Below are 21469 nucleotides of genomic sequence, written 5' to 3' on the forward strand. Positions count from 1 at the left end.
CTCGTCTCTTCCTACACGCAGAATCTATCCAAAGCGTGTTTTGGTCACATCTTTGGAGGCGACTCTCCAAACCCCAGAATCCTGACCCTTCTCGTCACTTTTATGCTCACCGGTTTTCTTATTTGTTTGTTTTCTTCTTCTTTCACAAACATTTGAGGACATAAAAGTTACAGGAAGTTCCCCGGGGACAGCTGCACAGTGTGCCAATGCGTGCGCCTTTACGCACGGCGCATGGCTCTCCTGCGTCACACTGAGGGGGAGGAAACATATTAAAAACAATTTCTTAGTAAGTGATGGTGAGACATTTAAGATAGTTCCTGATAATAAGTCAAATTGTTGTTGTTTACTTACCGAAGGCAACCAGCCATGCTTTTTCTCCAGAGGCATTTCTTTGCTCCTCAGCTTCTCCAGGACTTCTTGTAAAGCGTCGATCTGTACGGGAAGGAACAAATAGATAGGATATAAGATAATGAATTGATCATTTACAGACTGTATATATGACAACAATAACCTTTAAAATCTCTCACCAGATCTTTCTCCTGTTGACTTTTCAGCGAGAAATCCAGCGAGCGCGTTTCCAGCGAGGAGTCCTCGGCGCGCACGAGCCACAGGTACGCGCAGCAGCAGGTGACCGCGAGCAGGAGCGTGCGTGCGCTGACCATGGTGCTGAAAACACTGACAGGTACTGAGGAGGCAGGAGGAGAGGGACGTCTGGAGAGGGATGATGGAGGTGGTGTCTGCATAGAGACAGAGAAGCCCCTCTCTTTATAAGCGCTTTGCTGCAGCCTCTGAAATATTCATGGACTCTCGTGGACCCTTTGACCCCGATCAGCACCTTTGTATTTGGGATGTTTGACAGGGAGGTCAAAGGCTGGATTTTCAATTCGTAAAACATATTTGACAAATTAGTCTGGGTGACGTTGAAAAAAATCCTTCATTTCCCATCTCTTGTTGTACTCCCATCTTGGCAGATGTTTTTGGTCTTGAGTTGAGAAACATGGTTCAATGGTATATTTTATTTTCATTTTTGTAATGTTTTCATGTTATGCCTCGCTACCTTTGTTGTGTCTCTTTGTTATAAGTGCAAGACAAATCTACTGGTTAGAATATCGTGACTTGATCTGATGTCAGTCAGTGTAAAATAACTCAGTCTGACTCATGGTGAGTCATTTTGATGTCTCACAAAACAACGAAGAAGTATTCCAGCATCAGTGCCATCACATGTCCTTCACTTGTTGGTGTAAGAAGTAAAATAAGCAGTCGTCAATGTGTCTCTAACAATGTCCAAGGACCAGAGCAGATGCCTGAAAGATGCTCCGACGCAGTCATTGCATGTATGAAATAACATTGTTCTCATGTGTGGAAGTGAAACAGTCACATTTTAAAGACAATCTGGTCCTCTAATATACATACTGAGGGGAATACCTAACATAAAAAAACAACCTCATCTTCTTCTGTCATCTCTGTTCAATAAAGATGAAGTCAAACATTATAGGTTAAACCACGCTGACACCAATCTGTAATCGGGATCCAATTTCCTTTTATTGGATTAACCTTAAGCACCCACTGAACCCTGTGTGTGTGTGTGTGTGTGTGTGTGTGTGTGTGTGTGTGTGTGTGTGTGTGTGTGTGTGTGTGTGTGTGTGTGTGTGTGTGTGTGTGTGTGTGTGTGAGACAATTCACATTATCTTTTTGGGCCTCCTCCTTCATCTGGTTGGTTATTATCTCCTTGCTGTCGCCTCAGGGACTGGTGCGGATCCACCAGTTAAAGTACCATTAGATTGTTGTTTTAGCAATAATATAATGACTGTACAGGATCATTATTTCTCAATCACTATATTAGAACACATCCAATACTTTTAATTCAACTAATATATATATTAAATGTTAAAATTGAGAAAATCGATATAGTATGAAGCCTATTAAATGACATTCAACACAAAAAATATTGATTAAATATTTTTAATTGATTTTCTGATTTGTTTTTATCATCTTGGTTCCGCCTTACATACACGCGTGCCTCGGAGAACCCGGAAGATTAAAAACGGCACAACCGGAAGTGTACTGGCTTGCTGAGCGTCCGTCAACGTATGAGAGAGAGTGTTGCTATCGACGAAGCCGTTTAATCCAACGTTTTCTTCTCTTCGGTGGATTTTAATCCAAAGCAACAATGTCCGAAAGAAAAGTATTAAATGTAAGTATATGGTCGTCTTCTTTTCTATTTTTTAAAAACAGTTTTTATTACAGAACCGCAACGTATGAGCTCTTTAGCAACCAGGCAAGCTAACATTAGCTTTGAAGCTAACTGTGGTGTAGCTGAGAAATCGAGCCGTTGTAGTGGATAATTCCCAGTGTGTTGTGTTGCTTTTAATCATTAAATCAAACTACAGCGGCTCAGTCATTACCATTGTGTTATTATTGTGTGAATTATGTTGTACGGTTGTGTTCCTTGGTGTCTAACATATGCGCGTTGTGTCCCACAGAAATACTACCCTCCGGATTTTGACCCGGCCAAAATCCCAAAGCTCAAACTCCCCAAAGATCGACAGTATGTCGTCAGATTGATGGCTCCATTCAATATGAGGTATGTCATTTTAGTATTATATTGTTTAGGTCGCTGTAACATTTGTAAAATGGAACCAGATCATGTTTGAGGAAGTAAACAAGAGGATCTAAGTGTGTGGCAGTTGTCACCTGTTTGCATCAGCTATACTGGGTAAAAGAAACGGGTCTGCAATTCATATTTTCTTTACACTTATTAAGTATTCAAGTAAAAAAATTCAAGACTATGAAAGTGGAACCTTCAACTGTGTAAAGATTACGTTTAAAGCAACTGGGGCCATATATGATGGAGATGCAACGCTAAAATCTCAAAATTCATGCATATTATGTGGAAGATAATGATCGGGCATTTGTAAACAGATTTTTTTCAGTGGCTCTTTGGTCAAAGTGAAGAAAACCAAGTTGCAGTACACAGGAGCCTTACTTCCCATGTCCCAGACAACTCTTCATACAGGGTGTCCGCGGGGTCTTAAAAAGTCTTAAATCCAATAATTTGAATTTAAGGCCTTACAATGTCTTAAAATCTCATAAAAGGTATTAAATACAATTATGAAAGGTCTTAAAAATCTGCATAAAACATGCATAAACGGAACCAAAGTAGGCCACATGTGCTGTGAGAATTTACCGAGCACCACTAGGTAGTGTGCTGCGCGCGCGCCGCAGTGTGTTACTGCTTAGCATAGCAGCGGAGAAAACTTGTTGCAACGAATTGCAAGTTCAACAATTTGTGGCTCCAATTTTCCTTCATGTCTTTTGTACTTTTCTGCCAGTATGGATTTGAAATGGGTCTTAAATTGTATTCATTATGGTCTTTAAAAAGTCTTAAATTTGACTTGTTGAAACCTGCAGAGACCCTGTTCATAGTAGTAACAGCAGTTGCTCCCTCAACTAGAGGCAGAGAGTTTGAGCCAACCTTGTACAACGAGCATGATGGCTCCAGGATAAATGTTAAAATGAATGAAATGCAGGGTAAAAACATTGAAACTCTGGGTAAACATTCACCTGCTGTGCTTTAAGGCAAATTGTGCAGCAAAAGCAAATAATAAAACAATTTCAGAGACTTGGTTGCAGGGGCTGGAGTCTCCATGTTTTCTCATTATTAGCATAAACACACAGAAGAAGAAGAAAAACTAGAACATTGAGAGTGTGCAAATCCCCGCCAAGGCTGCTCAGTTTGTCATGTTTAAGATCTGGATTATTATATATCTATACAGTAATGTAGAATTATCTATATAATACAGTAAGTGATCCCCAAAAGCAAAACTGACATTTTAATCACTGTTTTTCACTAAAATGTCCAAAAAAAACATTATCTCATGTGTTTTGGAAAAATAATCCTAAACTGGAGTCATGTGCTTGTTTCCTGTTTCATTCTTTGATTTTGTTGTTACCTGCTGTTTGACCTGTGTTAGCAACAGCAGTTCTTTGTCTCTGTGGTTGTTTGCAGGTGTAAGACATGTGGTGAATACATCTACAAGGGCAAGAAGTTCAATGCCCGCAAAGAGACGGTTCAGAACGAGCTGTACATGGGACTGCCCATCTTCCGTTTCTACATCAAATGTACCCGATGTCTGGCTGAAATTACATTTAAGGTGAGATTTCTTTGGATGATCTGATTATTGCAGATATAAGATAAAACAACAACTCGTATGCTAATGATGATTTTGTTGTTGTTGTGATTCCAGACTGACCCAGAGAACACGGACTATGCGATGGAACACGGCGCGACGCGAAACTTCCAGGCAGAGAAACTGATCGAGGAGGAGGAGAAGAGAGTGCTGCAGGAGAGGGAGGACGAGGAACTGAACAACCCCATGAAGGTGTTGGAGAACCGCACGAAGGATTCAAAGATGGAAATGGAAGTGTTGGAGAACCTCCAGGAACTGAAGGAGCTGAACCAGAGGCAGGCTCAGGTGGATTTTGAGGGAATGATCTACCAGTACAGAGAGCTGGAGAAGAGGGAAAAGGAGCGGGAGAAGGAAGAGGATGAGCGGGAAACCAAGTAAGTAGCACAAATCTCTGCATCTGTCTAAATACATTTAGAATCGAGCGACAGTGAAGAAACTGAACTTGTTCATTGACTTTCAGGGAGATGTTGGAGAAAGTTCTGGTGAAAAGGCTCAGAGACTCTGATTCAGAAGAAGAAGAAGAGGAGAGCAGCAGCTCACAGACAGACAAGTCCAGCACGGACAAACCAACAGACATCCTCACCACTGACAAACCCACAGTGACACAGGTATGGACAACAACTTCAACTAATTTTAATAAATTGCTTAAATGCAAAAATATTCAGAAGTTAGAGATGAGGCTCTGAATATTGGATGGTTTTTCTGCAGGCGGCCACAGCTGGAGGAGTAAAGAAGGCCAAGACCGAGCGATGGGAGAGGAGTGTTGGGATCCTGGGCAGTGGAGGAGCACTGGGCTCCCTGATGGTGAGAAAGAAACCAGCGACAGTCGTCACCAAACCCAGTCCAGTGGCGTCCACAGCTGCTTCAACTTCACAGACCGGTAATGAATTAAAAGATCTATGTTTATGACATACGGGCCATTTTCTGCTGCTTGTTAACACGGTGTCTTTGTGTGTCTTGTTTTACAGATTCAAAGGTTTCCAAGGCGACCGTCTCCACGACTGCTCCGAGGCCTGTTGCCGCACAGAACGGTTGTTCGTCTCTCAGCCTGCTGGGGGCGTATTCAGGCAGCGACAGCAACGACAGTGACTGAGAGGAAGACGACTGACATTTATATGATGATAGACAGTTTTTATAATACTCCACAGAAATCATGTGTGAGACCCGTTTTCTGGTTAAATCATTGTGTTTATTGGACATTCTTTAGCAGCGGTTTTGTTGTCTGCTGTCCAAATCCAGTGAAAATAAATCAAAAATAACTACTGGATCATTGTGTTGTTATTATGAATTTATCCTAGAAAATATGCAATGTTTCAGTTTTTGTGAAACAAAATTGCTATAAAACACTTAACTGTTGTGCTTTTGTTTTATTGCAAATTCAACATTTGTTGTTTGGGATTTGGAAAAGAGAATATATCAAGTGTCTTCAGCAGTTCTCTTGGGGAAAATGTCTTATTGTGAAATTATTAGAAGCAAATAAAATCTCTGTCTCGACTAATACATCCAGTAAGGCTGCAACTCACGATTCAGAAAATGTTGATCAGGTTTTGTTCAAACCAGGAAATGATATATATACTGTGCTGTTTTATAAGATTCTAAGTATCTGTTATAAATAAAAGTTGTTGCCTGTTTTTAAATCTTCCATTTGTCCTTGACCCAGTTTCCCTCCCTTCTTCTTCGTTGCAGTAGCATCCATAATGTTGCGTTACTGCCCTCTTGTGGATGTGTTCAACATAACCTCTCAAAAATACTTCCAATAATGGCTTTGATTCAGATTTTACACAGAAAGACATCTGTTTTCTCCACTTATGTCGTTATCGCTCAGATCAGGCTTTAAATCTTGGTGTGTTTTATAGTATTTTCCACGTATGACCACATTTTTAAAGACAGACTGAGCACCGCAGTAAATGACCACCACATTATTAACTGTATAAAGCCTTAATTTAGGGTTTTACGGGACACTAAAGACTCAGAGTCTCTATTTTACTCCACACAGCTGAAGCTTTTATGTCGACCCACCATCATTCCGCTCTTCTGCACTCCCCTTTAAGACAGTCTGGTCCGGCTAGCGTTAGCTGACTGACCTGCTAGCTGTCTCGACAGCGCGGCGGATTTCACGTTTTTTAATTTAATTTTTTATGTCTGCAACTGGAAAAACGTGAAAGCAAAACACCGGATGGTGACTGGAAACACACAACCGGACCTGGGAACCGTCAATGCAGAGAGAAAGGGTGAGCTTTAAGAAGTAAATAATGCTGCTAGCAACTACGGCGTCAGCTTCACTTAAGCTAACCTAGCTTTGGCATGTGTTCACACCGAACATCAGTATGTGCCACTTCAAAATCTATTTATTTAAATACAGTTAATAGTCCAGTCTGTGAATAGTGTTGTACAAGTAGTCAGTAGTGAATGCTGTAATATGTTACCGTAAAAGTAATCTAAATAAATGTGCTAACACATGCTAACTAGCAGTTGTTCACGGTTGTTGTTATTAGCTGAACAAGTTTAGGTTTAGCTAAGTGCTAAATATTTAAAATGCGTTTTTGTCTCTACTTCGTAGTAAAAGTTGTTTCAGACAAACATGGGAGGGTATTTTCACTCATTATTATTTGACGTCTTTAGGGCACGTTTTATCCAATATTGAACTAATGAATGGTAACAAAGAGAACAAACCCCCCTCCCCAGGAATATTTATCATCACATGAGTGAACGGTGAAATTAGCATTTGGGTTTGGGGTATCTTTGTTGTTGTTTTTCTTAGGGATTTGGTTTATGTGACATTTATTTATGCACTCAAAACATGCATAATCTTTGTTTACTTCTATGGAGCTGTAATTGTCTATATATCAAACTATTGTTTTGTTTGCATTAATGTTGTTTGTCTAAGTATTTTAGGCCTCAAGGAGGACATATGATTAGCAATTTGTGCTTTGTTTAATGTCACTAATTCTTTAAAAAGACCTTGATTAATTAAAATGACAGGATCCATAACAAACACACAACTGCTGAGCCAGAGTTTGCAATATAGTAAATTTGCATCTGCAGACCAGGAAAATAAGACAAACAAAATACAACTATTGCCAATGAAACCCTTTTACTTTATCCGTTTACATAATGAGTGCAGCAGTAGTTTTGTGTGCATGAGAAGAATTGAGGACAGCAGGAGGATCCAGGGGAGTGGGTGGCACCTGGCTTGGGCACACACAAAGGAATTTGTACATTTACCAGAGATGACTATCTTCACACATTTGCTTTCACAGAAATTCACTGCATGTCTGAAAAGCAGCTTCTGTCACCCTGAGCTTATCGATGTGTACGTTTCATCCCCAGATCCATGGCAAAGTGGCTGAAGGACTACCTGAACTTTGGCAGCAGGCGTGACCCTCCACAGCCCCCGAGGCCAGATTACAGCGAGAGTGAGATTCTGAGGGCTTACCGGGCTCAGAAGGAGCTGGACTTTGAGGACCCGTACCAGCACTCTGAGAAGGAGATCCAGAATGGTGGTTTCAGCCCATGTAGTGCCACAATGAGCCTTCCCTTGTTCCCTGCATGTGGTTCAGTGCTGCCTAATGGTGTGGAGGTATGACCTACTTTTACAGTCGTGGGCATTTCTTCTATGTGCTTTTTTTAAATGATTAAATACTCAACTTGTGAGGATTAGTGATGTTTCTACTACTATTAAAGTATTGTTTTCCCCCATATGATCCAGGTGAAAGTAGTGTCTCCCAAACACAGACTGATCAAAGTGGACTCTCAGGAGTTTGGCCGCTGCAAAATCCCCTTGAGTCCTGTTACCGTTCAAGAAGAACCAGTAAGCAATGTTTTTATCTTGATTTTTTTATGAGCATAAAGCGTTCGTACCGTTCCGTCCGCCCTTTCCGTCCGTCCGTCCGGACTAAAATGAATACCTTCCTGTGCACGTACGTCCTTCACATTTTGCAGGATTGTTTAGTGGGTAAATATCTCCAGGCGTTTTTTTTCGTTTTGTCCAAAAACCTTTTTTGTGAATTTTTCGTGAATTTTTACGCGTTTTTTTTGCGGGGGAAGTTGAGAAATGTGTAAACGGCACTTTACGAGCTTGTCAACATGATAACTTGACAAATATTTGACATATTGATGTCAAACTGGCACTGTCCGTGCCTCCTACAAGTATCTTGGACAAGTTCGGAGATGGGTGACCTTGACCTACTTTTCAAGGTCACAGCTGCACTTGAAACTTGAAAAATAGCCAAAAAACGGCACTTTTCAACCTTGTCAATGCGATAACTTGACAAATATTCGACATATTGATGCCAAACTGTCACTGTGGATGCCTCTTACAAGTATCTTGGACAAGTTCGAAGATGGGTGACCTTGACCAACTTTTCAAGCTCACAGCTGCACTTGGACGGGCGCAAGGAGTATTAGTAGTCGTCGACTATCACCCCTCTAGTTCCCCATTTCATTGATAGCATTCTGTAAAAATAAATAAGTACATTGTGTTCTCTCCTTCTCAAGGTGGTGGTTCCTTCTGCTCCATCAGTGTCAGACACAGACACAGACTACTCTGACCCGTTTGATGCCCGTCCAGATCCGAGAGTTAGACCGAACTGGGAGCCCAAACCTGCACCAACAGACTGCTGCAGCTATATGGAGCCATTTGAAGCTCAACGGATCATATCAGGTAAGATCTTTAGCTCTCACTAGATGTAAATTTAAAAAGGTCAAACAGTAATTTCTTATGAGATTGTAACGGAGGCCCTTTACTGTGCGTGGTTTCTTTGAAGAACTGCAGCACAGCATGATGACTAACCGGTCTGGAAGTGGAGATCCTGGCCAGTTATATGATAACCCGTACGAGGAAAGGACTCGTCACCACCACCAACACCACCGAGCTGCTACAACAGGACAACAGCAAACCCTCGGCCTCCTCGACACCAGGGAGAGCAAACTTCCACAGGATGACGAGAGGCCGGCTGATGAATACGACCAACCCTGGGAGTGGAAGAAGGACAACATCTCCAAAGCTCTTGCAGGTAAATTGTCTCTCTGGACTCATGTTTCTACACAAAATGTGTCTAATGCTCGTTACTTAATCATTACTCAACTCATACTTGGCTATAGTTCAGTTTGAAGGGGCTGAAAGAGAGCGCTCACGAGCTCAGACAGACCAGAGCAGGCTCACTAAGACCGGCGTCACGTCTCCCACGATGGACTCTACACTGCGTTTGATCGGTGACACGCCTCCTCTTTTGGGAGAGAGAGTGGATCCAGTGATGCCTCTGGAGAGACAAGTGTAAGTAAACATGCTTTTATCACCACTGTGCACCAAACAAGAGCAACTCAAAGATTTGAATTTGCTGACCTTGCACTTGTGTTTTTTAGTCACCAAGTTGTATTTTTTGGTTTTGAAGTAGTGTTTTTTGTCCACTAACTTGTATTTTTGGCCCTGAACTTGTTTTTTGGCCACTAAGTCGTATTTTTTGCATTGAACTTGTTTTTTTTGGTCATTAAGTTGTATTTTTTGGCCACTAAGTCGCATGTTTTGGCCACTAGGTCATATTTTTGGCCCTGTAGTAGTGTTTTTTGGCCCTGTAGTAGTGTTTTTTGGCCCTGTAGTAGTGTTTTTTGGCCCTGTAGTAGTGTTTTTTTGGCCACCAAGACGATTTTTTGGCCACCAAGTCGTATTCTTGGCCTTGAACTAGTGATTTTTGACCACCGAGTAGTATTTTTTTACATTGAAGTATTGTTTTTGCCCACGAAGTTGTATTTTTGGCCCTAAAGATGTGTTTTTTGCCCACTAAGTTGTATTTTTGGCACTAAGTCGTATTTTTTGCATTGAACTAGTATTTTTTGTCCACTAAGTTGTATTTTTGGGCCTGAAATTGTTTTTTTTGGCCATTAAGTTGTATTTTTTGGCCACAAAGTCGTATGTTTTGGACACTTAGTCGTATTTTTGGCCCTGTAGTAGTGTTTTTTTTGGCCACTGTTATATTTTTTGGCCACTTAGTCGTATTCTTGGCCTTGAACTAGTGATTTTTGACCACTGAGTAGTATTTTTTTGCATTGAATTATTGTTTTTTGTCCACTAAGTCATATTTTTGTCCCTGAAGTGGTGTGTTTAGAGAGTTTTACGGCTTGACGTTTGAGGGTACCCACTGGTACTGATTAAACCAAAATACCAGGTGTATTTTTTTAATTACCCACAATTTAAATTGTGCTTATTTAGTTGATAATTGACATTTCCATGAATCCGTCCTCTCTTGTGTTTCTTCTATGTGACCTGCAGATGGTACCATGGAGCTCTGAGTCGCTCAGAGGCAGAAACTTTACTCACTCTGTGCAAAGAGAGCTCTTACCTGGTGAGGAAGAGCCAGTCCTGCCTCGACGACTACTCGCTCTCGCTCAGGTAGACACTTTTTTGCCTTTTGTTTCTGTGTAAGAGGCAACGATGTGGTAAAAACAATGAAAAATCCAGTGCTGATTTAACTCTGTTGTGTTCTCCTCCTCCTCAGGAGCTGCAAAGGCTTCATGCACATGAAGTTCACTCGCTCTTTGGACGGCCGTTACGTGCTCGGCGAGAACAGCCCTCCCTTCTCCACCATCCCTGAGGTCATCCACTACTACACCACACACAGGCTGCCCATCAGAGGCGCTGAACACATGTCGCTGCTGTATCCGGTCATAGTGCAGACGCTCTGACACTGACTCACTGAACACTGGTGCTACTGAACACAACATATACTCAATATTTCACTTTACCTGTTTCTTTCTGACATACATGTCGTCCACTGCCGTTCTACCTTTAATGCTCACAAGAGATTACAATGTTTGGTGCCATCTTTACTTCTTCTTTACAATAACCCTGGTTATTACACTGGCCGTTTCAGTGCCTCATGAACCTTCACCTGTGAACTGGTATAATCACTGAAACTGTTTTAAACATCAAGGATTTCATGGAAAATAAACCGTTTGTTAGCTCAGTAGTAAAACACACAAGTATTGTCTTGAAATGTCTTGAGATGGACGATTCTGGCAGGTGTTAGCGGCGTTTCCTTTTGGTGTCAGCTCGTACCAATAATCAAATCTGTTATTCCTGTGTACATTGTGAGCGACCTGTGACACTAAGCATAAACTGCAGAAAGAAAAGTAAAAGGTGCCAGCGTTATTGTCCGTTTAAATGTTAGCTAACGGCATCTACCAACCTGTGTGACGTCACTGAGGCCTGAGGTTGGTGTGCGATGCTGTAACTGCAGACGGTCGGTCAGTGTTGGCATTCACTTCACGCTCACGATAACAGACTTCCTGCAATAGTAGTTTAGAGAGTAACAACGAAAGTGTTGCGTTGAAAGCTCGTGGCTTTGGTGATTATTACGGAAGCTTCGGTAGAATATTTACTGTGCTGTTTTATAAGATTTTAAATGTCATGTTTTAAATAAAAGTTGTCTGTTTTTTAAATTTAGTTTTCTGTTTTTTAAATTTAAACTATAGTATGACGTCCAAAATTTGATTAAAAAAGTTTTTAAAAAAAAGTTGTTCCAAAAGTTGACCACAGTCATACTATAGTATGTCTAAAAAAAAAATTTGGTCAAAAAAATGTACAAAAAAGTCATACTATGCTGTCGTCCAACATTTGACAAATTTTGTCAAAAAAAGAAAAATTTCTCCGAAATTTTACAAAAAAGTCATACTCTTTGAAAATTTGATTTAAAAAAAGTTAAAAAAAAGTGTCCAAAATTGGACAATATGTAAAAGACAAAAAGAAAGTGTAGTATGTAGTCCAAAAATTTGACAAAAAAAGGCAAAAAAATTTTTTTCAAAAAAAGTCAAACTATATGTTGTCCAACATTTGACACATTTTGTAAAAAAAAGAAAAATTCCTCCGAAATTTAACAAAAAAGTCATACTCTCTTTGAAAATTTGATTTAAATAAAAAGTGTCCAAATTTTGACAAAATGTAAAAGACAAAAAAAAATTGTAGTATGTCGTCCAAAAATTTGATGAAAAAAAGGCAAAAAAAAACCCTAACCCAAAATTTGACAAAATTTTTTACTAAAATCCAAAATTTGACACAAAAGATTTTTTGCCCACAATGCATAAACATGGTACAGTATTATTACTTGTGCACACTATAGGTTATATTTATATTTTCACACACACATTGTGAACGTTTTAATGTTTGTGAGTAATTAGTGACATCTAGTGGTGAAGTTTAGCTGTGGCTTCAAGCAAACAAACATTCTAAAGGTGTTCTCAAAGGCAACTGTTTTGATTTAAATATTTTATGAATTAAACTCATGTACAAAGTTTAGAAAAAAATATATATGCACAAAATATTTTCACAGCTGCAAAAACCTGACAAATCAGATGACGAAATAAAAACAGCCATGGTACATGTTTAATGATGGAAGGTGCATGATTTAAAATCACCCCTGCAGCCACTGCGCGTCCTGACTCTGTGGAATCACGTTGACGACGATCTTGCCCATGTTCTTGTTGGCCTCCATGTGCCTGTGAGCCTCTGCCATCTCCTCCAGGCCGAACGTGCTGTCGATCACTGGCCTCAGAGCAGCAGAGAAGTGCGGTAACACCCGGCGTGAGAAGGCTTCCACCAGCTCTGCTTTGTACTGCGAGGAGAGAACGCGGCGTCAGCCTCCGTCGCTGAAGATGACGGCGTTTTTTTAAAACGTGGATTCTCACCTGGAGGCTGCGGGAGCGGAGGAGGCTGCAGAGCAAGTGTCCTCGCTTGGAGAGCAGTTTACCCAGAAGATCTCCTTCTACGGCTCTGCCCCCCATGGTGCCGTACAGCACCCACCTGCCATCCGTGGCTAAGCTGCTCACGTTCTGCTCCCAGTTTGTTCCACCAATACAGTCCAGGATGACGTCGGCTCCCTTTCCTGTGGAAACACGACAGAGGATGTTATTTGGTGAGGAAAAACGTCGTCGTCGTAACCGTCCTGCAGCAGCACCGCGTCACGGTTCACCTCCTGTGAAGTGGTGAACTCCCTGAGCAAAGCTCTCCGTCCTGTAGTTGAACGCCGCCGCCGCTCCCAGGTCCTCGGCCATCTTCAGCTTCTCTGGACTCCCCGCTGTGACCACGGCCACGCCCCCAAACAGACGCACCAGCTGAACCGCAGCCGTTCCCACTCCGCTAGCTCCGGCGTGAACTAGCACCACTTCACCCTCCTTCACCTGAGCTGTGGCAGAGAAGGCCAGATACAGGAATTAAAATGCCGTATATTGACACTAAGTAGTGTTTTTGGCCTTGAAGTAGTGTTTTTTGGTCACTAAATATTATTTTGAGCCTTGAAAATAATATTTTGGGCCTTGAAGTAGTTTTTTTGGCCACTATGAAGTGTTTTTTGACCACTAAGTAGTGTTATTGACCTTGAAGGAGTGTTTTTTGGCCATTAAGTAGTATTTTTTGGCCTTGGATGTCGTGTTTTTGGCCACTAAGTAGTATTTTTGGCCTTGAAGTAGCGTTTTTTGGCCTCTATGAAGTGTTTTTTGACCACTATGTAGTATTTTTGGCCTTGAAGTAGTGTTATTGACCTTGAAGTAGTGTTTCTTGGCCATTAAGTAGTATTTTTTGGCCTTGGAAGTCGTGTTTTTGCCCACTAAGTAGTATTTTTGGCCTTGGAAGTAGTGTTTTTGTCCATTAAGTAGTATTTTTGTCCTTGAAGTAGCGTTTTTTGGCCTCTATGAAGTGTTTTTTGACCGCTAAGTAGTATTTATGGCCTTGAAGTAGTGTTTTTTTTGGCCACTAAGTAGTATTTTTGTCCTTGGAAGTAGTGTTATTGACCTTGAAGTAGTGTTTTTTGGCCATTAAGTAGTATTTTTTGGCCTTGGAAGTCGTGTTTTTGGCCATTAAGTAGTATTTTTGTCCTTGAAGTAGCGTTTTTTGGCCTCTATGAAGTGTTTTTGACCGCTAAGTAGTATTTATGGCCTTGAAGTAGTGTTTTTTTTGGCCACTAAGTAGTATTTTTGTCCTTGGAAGTAGTGTTATTGACCTTGAAGTAGTGTTTTTTGGCCATTAAGTAGTATTTTTTGGCCTTGGAAGTCGTGTTTTTGGCCATTAAGTAGTATTTTTGTCCTTGAAGTAGCGTTTTTTGGCCTCTATGAAGTGTTTTTGACCGCTAAGTAGTATTTATGGCCTTGAAGTAGTGTTTTTTTTGGCCACTAAGTAGTATTTTTGTCCTTGGAAGTAGTGTTATTGACCTTGAAGTAGTGTTTTTTGGCCATTAAGTAGTATTTTTTGGCCTTGGAAGTCGTGTTTTTGCCCACTAAGTAGTATTTTTGGCCACTAAGTTGTGTTTTTTGGCCACTTAGATGCATTTGGTGGCCACAAATGATTATTTTTTCCCCACAAAGTAGTATTTTTGGCCTTGGAAGTAGTGTTTTTTTGGCCATTAAGTAGTATTTTTTGGCCATGAAGTAGTGTTTTTTGGCCATTAAGATGCATTCGGTGGCCACAAATTATATTTTTCCTTCACGTCCCAAACAAAGTAGTAATTTTGGCCTTAAAGTAGTGTTTTGTGGCCACTGAGTAGTTTATGTGGCCAAATATTTGAGTTTTTTCCCCCCTATGTCACGTCTAGGGCTCCGTAGAAACTATTTATTAAACAGCAAAACATGTCATTTGAAGAACAGGAGTTCATAGTTTACACTTGTTGATAATTATGAATATAATGAACATCTGGTGTCGTGTCACCTATGAGCGTCAGCAGCTGGAAAGCCGTGAGCCAGGCCTCTGGGACGGCTGCAGCCTGACACAGGGTCAGATCTGAGGGAACAGGCATGAGAAGCTCCTCGGGTACAGCCACGTATTCGGCGTATCCTCCTCCACAGAGCAGAGCCATGACCCGGTCCTCAGGCTTCCAGCCTCGCTTCACTCCAGCGCCCACAGAGTCCACAGTCCCAGACACCTCCAGACCCATGATGTCACTCTCACCAGGAGGAGGAGGGTACAGTCCTCGCCTCTGTCACACCAATGTGAGCAGAGATGGACTAGATACTCTTCTCAAAGACATTATATTACATATATATGTTTGTTATATACCTGCAGTAAATCAGCCCTGTTGAGGGCAGTTGCGTGAACTTTAATGAGGACTTGTCCGTCTTTAGGTGAAGGTCTGGGAACATTCGTCAGCAGCAGATTGTCTGGTCCTCCTGGTTCGTCCACACACACTGAACGCATCATCTTAGTGAAGCTGGAGCTTCTCCTGCTCCAGGTCTTTAACAAACACAGTGAAATAACAGTGTCATTAACTGGTTTTAAATATTTCTGAATTAGCTTAGTTTCAGACGCTCACCGTTTGGTCCGTGTTTCTCAGTAAAAACCGTCCCGTTTGCAGGATTTGATGCATTTGATGTTCACAGCAGCAACTGTGACGAGGGGAAAAGAGGAAATTCACCATCAAATATGGAGCCTCAGACATGACATGGATATGGAGGGGGCTCTGATTTGTGGCCACAAATGAGTTGTTTCCCCGATGTCCTCCACTAAGTAGTGTTTTTTAGGCCATGGAGAAGTATTTTGTGCCTGTGAAGTTCTGTTTTTTGTCCACAAAGTAGTTTTTTGAGGTCACAAATTAGTTTTTTCCTTCACATCCCCCACTAAGTAGTATTTTTTGGCCACTATGTAGTATTTTTGACCTTGAAATAGTATTTATTTTGCTACAAATCAGTATTTTTTTTGGCCTTGAAGTAGTGTTTTTGCACTAAGTAGTAATTTTTGGCCACTATGTAGTAGGTTTGGCCTTGGAGTAGTGTTTTTTGGCCACTAAGTAGTATTTTTGGCTCTTGAATAGTATTTTTGTAGTATTTTTGGCCTTGGAATAGTGTTCTTTAGATACTAAGTAGTATTTTTGGAGACAAATTAGTATTTTTGGCCTTGCCGTAGTACTTTTTGGCCACTAAGTAGTATATTTGGCTTTAGAATAGTATTTTAGCAGTATTTTTGGTCTTGAAATAGTGTTTATTGGCCACAAAGTATTATTTTGGAGACAAAGTAGTATTTTTGGCTTTAAAGAAGTGTTTTGACCACAAAGTAGTATTTTTGGCTTTAGAATAGAATTTTATTAGTATTTTTGGCCTTGAAATAGTGTTTTTTTAGCCACTAAGTAGTATTTTTGGAGACAAATTAGTATTATTGGCCTTGCCGTAGTACTTTTTGGCCAATAAGTAGTATTTTTGTTTTTTAAGTAGTACTTTTTGGCCTTGAAGTTGTGTTAATATTGCAATACCGCAACTATAACGCAGAAGTAGAATGAAGAACAGATCATCAGTCGCGACAGTTTCATTGTCACTGAAGATCCGTGATGACACAATCACCTGGCGTTTAACGCGCATGCGCGAACACTGAACACCTCAGTCCGTTATTACATCCACGGTTTAAACCGCGATCGCGTTTGATTTAAGTTGTGATTGAGTCAAATATCTGCATGAAGATCCACTGCAGCTGCAGATATTGTTATAATAACATCTATAATTAAATAATTATATAATTTATATATTTATATAATAAACACGCTGTTTCTGATGTAAATGAACAAACATTTAAATGAACTCACCTTCACACAGATGCAGTCAGAGGTTCTTCAGAGGTTCGTCAGAGGTTCTTCAGAGGTTCATCAGCTTCTGAGGAGACGCAACTGTTTCAGGGAACTTTGTTTGAGCCGTGATGACGTAAGAGGTTTACGGTCATTAAGAGGGGGAGGAGTCACAAAGTTAGGTCACGTGACCAGTTAAAGGGATACTGCACTAAGAAATCAATGCTGCTGCAAGTGTTCTGCAATCGTGGGGGGGGGGGGGGATGGTGGTGGTGTGTGTTTCCAGGACTGGGCGTGTGCACTGTGTGTAATATAGTGATTTGGTCCAGTTTTATGTAATACTTTTTACTGTAACTGAGGCATTTACTATGTGAATATATGTTTATATATGTATGTGTATATATATGTGTATATGTATATACATATATGTATGTGTGTAAACAAATATGTATTACATTTCTATGTATGTATATATATACACACACACATATATATATATATGGCTGATTGCAGTAATTTCTGAGTCCTATTGACATTTAAAAGTGAGGCTTAAATAAAAGTGAAGCTGTTGTATAAAACCTACAAAGTGCACTAAAATAGTTAATTTTTTAATGACCTGTTCCATTCATTTAGTATTTAGTTTCTACACCATTTCTTAATTAAATGCGCATTTTACCAGGATTAAACAAACAAAACCAGTCACACACAATAGAACACTTCAAAATGAATGTAGTCATGTATTTAAATGTCTTTATTAGAGTTTATTGGAAAAGGCTACAAACTTCTCTGTGGTATCTGTTGTAAATGCATCGTAGAAATACTGTTATTTACTTTTATTATGACATTATGAAAATATTCAAACTCTGAATCCCTGCATAACGTTGTTATTTACTGGTTGTCTTAGCTGCACAAACCCTGACTGTGACGTTCACCATGAAATCTAATCTCTCGACGACGCTCTTCCAATCATCAACAATGGGACTATTGTATCACATGCTGACACGTCGGCCTTAGCAGCAGACGCGCATCAGGTGAGAGAAAGAAAGAAAAACACTAACACAGATTTATGTGAAACATCTGAGCCTTAATCATGACTTCTCCTCCCTTTAGGTCTTGATATGATAAAATGGATGTAATGTACAGACACAGAGATGTGAGAGTGCTGAACCAGAAGGAGGACAGAGACCTGCAGCACAGACTCAACATGCTGGACAAACAATACAGAAACACGCTGAAGACGCTGCGGCAGAGACGAGACGCCTTGATCCTCGAGCAAGGCAGAGTGGTGATGGTGAAAGTCTGCGAGCCCAAAGCCATCGTCAACATCGCCATGAAGGAAATCGGGAGGCGTCACCGTTCCGGCGAGTCTCGGCATCAGCATCAGCATCAGAGCGAGGGATCTGCAGCCGAGCAGACGAACAGGTCGACGTCGGCGCCGCTGAGACGCAGAGGCCACGTCCACGCCAACGTGTCTCTGCTGCAGATGAAGAACATCGCCACCATCGACTCCATCTCGGAAAAAGAAGCGTCCAGGCGTCGGCAGGAGGCTCGCGAGGAAGCGGACCGAGAGAGACGACGCCAGAGGGAAACGTTACACAAGAGGGTGACGGAGTTTATCCGAGGGCTGAGGGAGAGAAGTGGTGTGGGAATACTGGAATCTTCAAGAGAAACAGTCTGAATATGAACCGTGAACAGATATTAAAGAATATCCCCCATCTTCGTCATGGTCATCAGAGCTTTGTGCACCGGCGTCTCCATGAGAAGGAGCTGCTTTTTCTTCCACTCTGGAGAATCAGGAAGGTCTTTGTCTGCAACAATAAGAAATATCATCAAGTGTTGTCATATTTGATAGATAGATAAATATGTGTAGTTTAACACAGATGTTGATGTTATGTTTTAAGGCTGAGCTTCACCACGTTTGCATTAACTTCATCTTCTTACTACGGAAGAGGATCAGGGCCACACAGGACAATAGACTTTAAATCTCACAGTTCTGACTTTATTTTCATAATTCTGACTTTAAAACTCGTAATTCTGACTTTAAATTTCATAATTTTTACTTTATTCTTTTAAAATTCAAAATTCTGAGTTTATTTTATTCTCATAATGCTGACTTTAACCTTTTAAAACTCAAAATTCTGACTTTATTCTCATAATTCTGAGTTTTAAAGTCAGAATTCTGACTTTATTCTCATAATTCTGACTTTAAAACTTAGAATTCTGACTTTATTCTCATAATTCTGACTTTATTCTCATAATTCTGAGTTTTAAAGTCAGAATTCTGACTTTATTCTAATAATTCTGACTTTAAAACTTAGAATTCTGGCTTTATTCTCATAATTCTGACTTTAAAACTCAAAATTTTGACTTTAAAACTCAAAATTTTGACTTTAAAACTCAAAATTTTGACTTTAAAACTCAAAATTCTGACTTTATTCTCATAATTCTGAGTTTTAAAGTCAGAATTCTGACTTTATTCTCATAATTCTGACTTTAAAACTCAGATTTCAGAATTCTGACTTAACTTTAAACTCAGAATTATGACTATTCTCAGAATTCAGATTTTTAAACTCAGGATTCTGACTTTTATCTCCTTACCTGACCAAAAGCTTCACAAAATGAAGTCAAAGTTAAACTTGAAGCTCCAGTTATGCACGATGACTAAAAATAACAGAAGATTGTGAATTCTATTTCACACAAAAACACCTGGGGAATTTCTTTTGATTAAAGAGACAAAAGCTGCTTTGTCGGCCTGTGCTCACACTCGTACCTTCACACTGAATACAAACGCTGGTGGGAAGACACCTGGTGTGATCAGAATAGTCCAGCGTGCAGAGGACGGCGGTCTTGTCTCTCGGTACGGTGAACATCAGCACCAGTAAAGAGCACAAGACGTTGCTCTCCATCACTTCTACGGACTGGAACTGCTCCTGTAAATAAGCAGTCGGTGTGAAATTCACTGAGAAACACGACAAATTACGACAGAATTCAGAATCCTCTGGCACCTTCACGAGCTTCAGCTGCTGCTTTCGCGCGGCGTGGGCGTTGAGATGGCGGCTGAGCGCGTCCAGAAAGGCCCTGACGTTTGTCTGCATGTGGTTCTGCTCGGCGATCTCGTTCAGGGGAATGAACGGCGGGACGTTGTGGCGAGCGATCCTCAGCGCGGGCTTCAGGTCGATCTCCAGGTTGTAGGCGTCTAAGTAAACGCCCTCGTAGGCCGTCGTCACGGACACGCACACTCCTTTACCGTGGCTGGTCTGGATGATGTCGTACCCACCTGGTGCAAATGAACAGAGAGGTGGGAGAAGGTTAAGAAACACTGATGTTTAAATGGCGGACCACAAAGCTTTTGGTCGTCGTACCAATCAGGTGATGAGCATACAGGAGATCTTTCAGGCGTGAGTGTTTGGCCATCAGCTGCAGAAGCCGCGAGTTCTCAGAGTCTTCGTCCATTTCCTCCTCGTCTCCTTCACGTGAACACGGGTTGTCCATCGACGTCCTCATTCTCTGGAGACTCTGTCGAAAGAGGGTTAGAGACCACTTCGTTTGCACTATTTGTATCTGGAGTGGATGTGCTGCTTTGCCGCCTATATACATAGTGTCAAACTCAAGGCCCGGGGGCCAGATGTGGCCCGCCACGTCATTTTATGTGGCCCGCGAGTGATTTATTGGTCTTAAAAAACTGTGTTAAAATAGGCTTATGCTGCTTTGAGGCGTGCGTTGACCATAGACTACATTTCCCACAGTGCATTGCGATTGTGTGACCCGCAAAGTGACGGCATCCTGCCACCAGATCACAGTGTTATCGTTGTGCGCGAGTGAAATTGAATAAGTAATCAAAACAGAAAGTTATTTAGCAATACGTTACGGAGTAGTTACCTTTATTTTACATTATATTTGGTTACATTTAGTTACATTTATTCTGTATGACAGTTACATCTGGCCCTTTGAGGGTAACTATTATGCTGATTTGGCCCTATGCTTTTTGTGGCATAGACTTTATGCACTTTGTTGTGGATAAACAGAGAAATCATGCACTTTTAACTGTTATAATGGCTATATTATTGTCTTGCAATATATTAATAATCACAGAATCGTGATATTATTGGTATCGTGTATCGCATCGTGAGATATTACCACTGCCTTACACTTGAAGACACTTAAAAAGTGTGTAATGACTCTTAGTTTGTACATAGTTTTGATGAGAACAGCTGTTATGTACTGTCTTTATATACTATGTATATACTATAATATAGTATATAGGATGTACTGTCACCTTGTGTGTCTGTATCTCTGCCTTCAGTTGCTCTCTCCGCCTCATCAGCGCTTCAGCCTCAGCCTTCAGCTCCTTCACACGACTCGGCTGCTGGGGAGCATTTCTGCGGCTCCTCTTCTGAACCTCCAGCAAACTTAAGTGATTTAAAACACCTGAAAACAAAAGCACATAATAATAATGATACAAGCTCTTATTAGCTAGCTAGCTAGCATCGTCGCATACAAACGTTATCACTAAGCTTTGCACGACATGATGACTTACCCTTCGAGGACAGTCCCTCCATTTTCACAGACTTGTTTACGTTTTGTTTCGTGGTGAAAATAGTCGTCGCTGCGAGTTCCGGGTTTTCGATTTTGGCGGCTCTGCGTCACGACGTTGCGAGGATTTACGTGTTCATCGGAATAATCGGGAAAAAACGAAATTCAACCAGCGACATTAACATAAACGCTCCCTCAGGTGACGCAGCCGGTAAG

The 21469-nt window shown here is 40.9% G+C and overlaps 5 protein-coding genes across 5 annotated transcripts; 2 read left to right on the top strand and 3 right to left on the bottom strand.

Moving 5' to 3' along the window:
• Positions 1-51: 51 nt before the first annotated feature.
• On the bottom strand, positions 52-662 carry LOC310929875 (cocaine- and amphetamine-regulated transcript protein; the record flags this gene model as incomplete). Its single annotated transcript, XM_083892735.1, has 3 exons — positions 52-250; positions 352-432; positions 528-662. The coding sequence occupies 3 exons, from the start codon at positions 660-662 to the stop codon at positions 143-145; spliced, it is 324 nt and encodes a 107-aa protein (XP_083748861.1). The 3' UTR covers positions 52-142.
• A 1414-nt stretch (positions 663-2076) lies between these two features.
• yju2 (YJU2 splicing factor homolog) lies at positions 2077-5729 on the top strand. The gene is made up of 7 exons (XM_083892471.1): positions 2077-2194; positions 2484-2584; positions 4010-4154; positions 4248-4564; positions 4651-4798; positions 4899-5070; positions 5159-5729. Exons 1-7 carry the CDS (start codon positions 2171-2173, stop codon positions 5281-5283), a joined length of 1032 nt encoding a protein of 343 aa, XP_083748597.1. The 5' UTR covers positions 2077-2170; the 3' UTR covers positions 5284-5729.
• Positions 5730-6287: 558 nt separating this feature from the next.
• Positions 6288-11567, top strand: shda (Src homology 2 domain containing transforming protein D, a). Its single transcript, XM_083892940.1, has 8 exons — positions 6288-6421; positions 7521-7770; positions 7900-8001; positions 8688-8853; positions 8957-9205; positions 9294-9465; positions 10459-10578; positions 10685-11567. Exons 2-8 carry the CDS (start codon positions 7525-7527, stop codon positions 10869-10871), a joined length of 1242 nt encoding a protein of 413 aa, XP_083749066.1. The 5' UTR covers positions 6288-6421; positions 7521-7524; the 3' UTR covers positions 10872-11567.
• Positions 11568-12595: 1028 nt separating this feature from the next.
• Positions 12596-15535, bottom strand: tp53i3 (tumor protein p53 inducible protein 3; the record flags this gene model as incomplete). Its single annotated transcript, XM_083892044.1, has 6 exons — positions 12596-12796; positions 12870-13066; positions 13154-13366; positions 14881-15148; positions 15229-15402; positions 15482-15535. The coding sequence occupies 6 exons, from the start codon at positions 15533-15535 to the stop codon at positions 12596-12598; spliced, it is 1107 nt and encodes a 368-aa protein (XP_083748170.1).
• Positions 15536-18418: 2883 nt separating this feature from the next.
• On the bottom strand, positions 18419-21279 carry cenpo (centromere protein O; the record flags this gene model as incomplete). Its single annotated transcript, XM_083892557.1, has 6 exons — positions 18419-18528; positions 19491-19650; positions 19726-19997; positions 20083-20236; positions 20997-21148; positions 21258-21279. The coding sequence occupies 6 exons, from the start codon at positions 21277-21279 to the stop codon at positions 18419-18421; spliced, it is 870 nt and encodes a 289-aa protein (XP_083748683.1).
• Positions 21280-21469: the final 190 nt, after the last annotated feature.

Source organism: Microchirus variegatus (genome assembly GCF_963457635.1).
Source record: "Microchirus variegatus genome assembly, chromosome: 7".
NCBI lineage: Eukaryota > Metazoa > Chordata > Actinopteri > Pleuronectiformes > Soleidae > Microchirus > Microchirus variegatus.

Coding starts and splice junctions, on each gene's coding strand:
- yju2 (XM_083892471.1), top strand. CDS start 2,171: ATGTCCGAAAGAAAAGTATTAAAT. Junction 4,155..4,247: donor TGGCTGAAATTACATTTAAG/GTGAGATTTCTT, acceptor TTGTGATTCCAG/ACTGACCCAGAGAACACGGA. Junction 4,799..4,898: donor ACAAACCCACAGTGACACAG/GTATGGACAACA, acceptor GTTTTTCTGCAG/GCGGCCACAGCTGGAGGAGT.
- shda (XM_083892940.1), top strand. CDS start 7,525: ATGGCAAAGTGGCTGAAGGACTACCTGAACTTTGGCAGCAGGCGTGAC. Junction 9,206..9,293: donor CATCTCCAAAGCTCTTGCAG/GTAAATTGTCTC, acceptor ACTTGGCTATAG/TTCAGTTTGAAGGGGCTGAA. Junction 10,579..10,684: donor GACTACTCGCTCTCGCTCAG/GTAGACACTTTT, acceptor CCTCCTCCTCAG/GAGCTGCAAAGGCTTCATGC.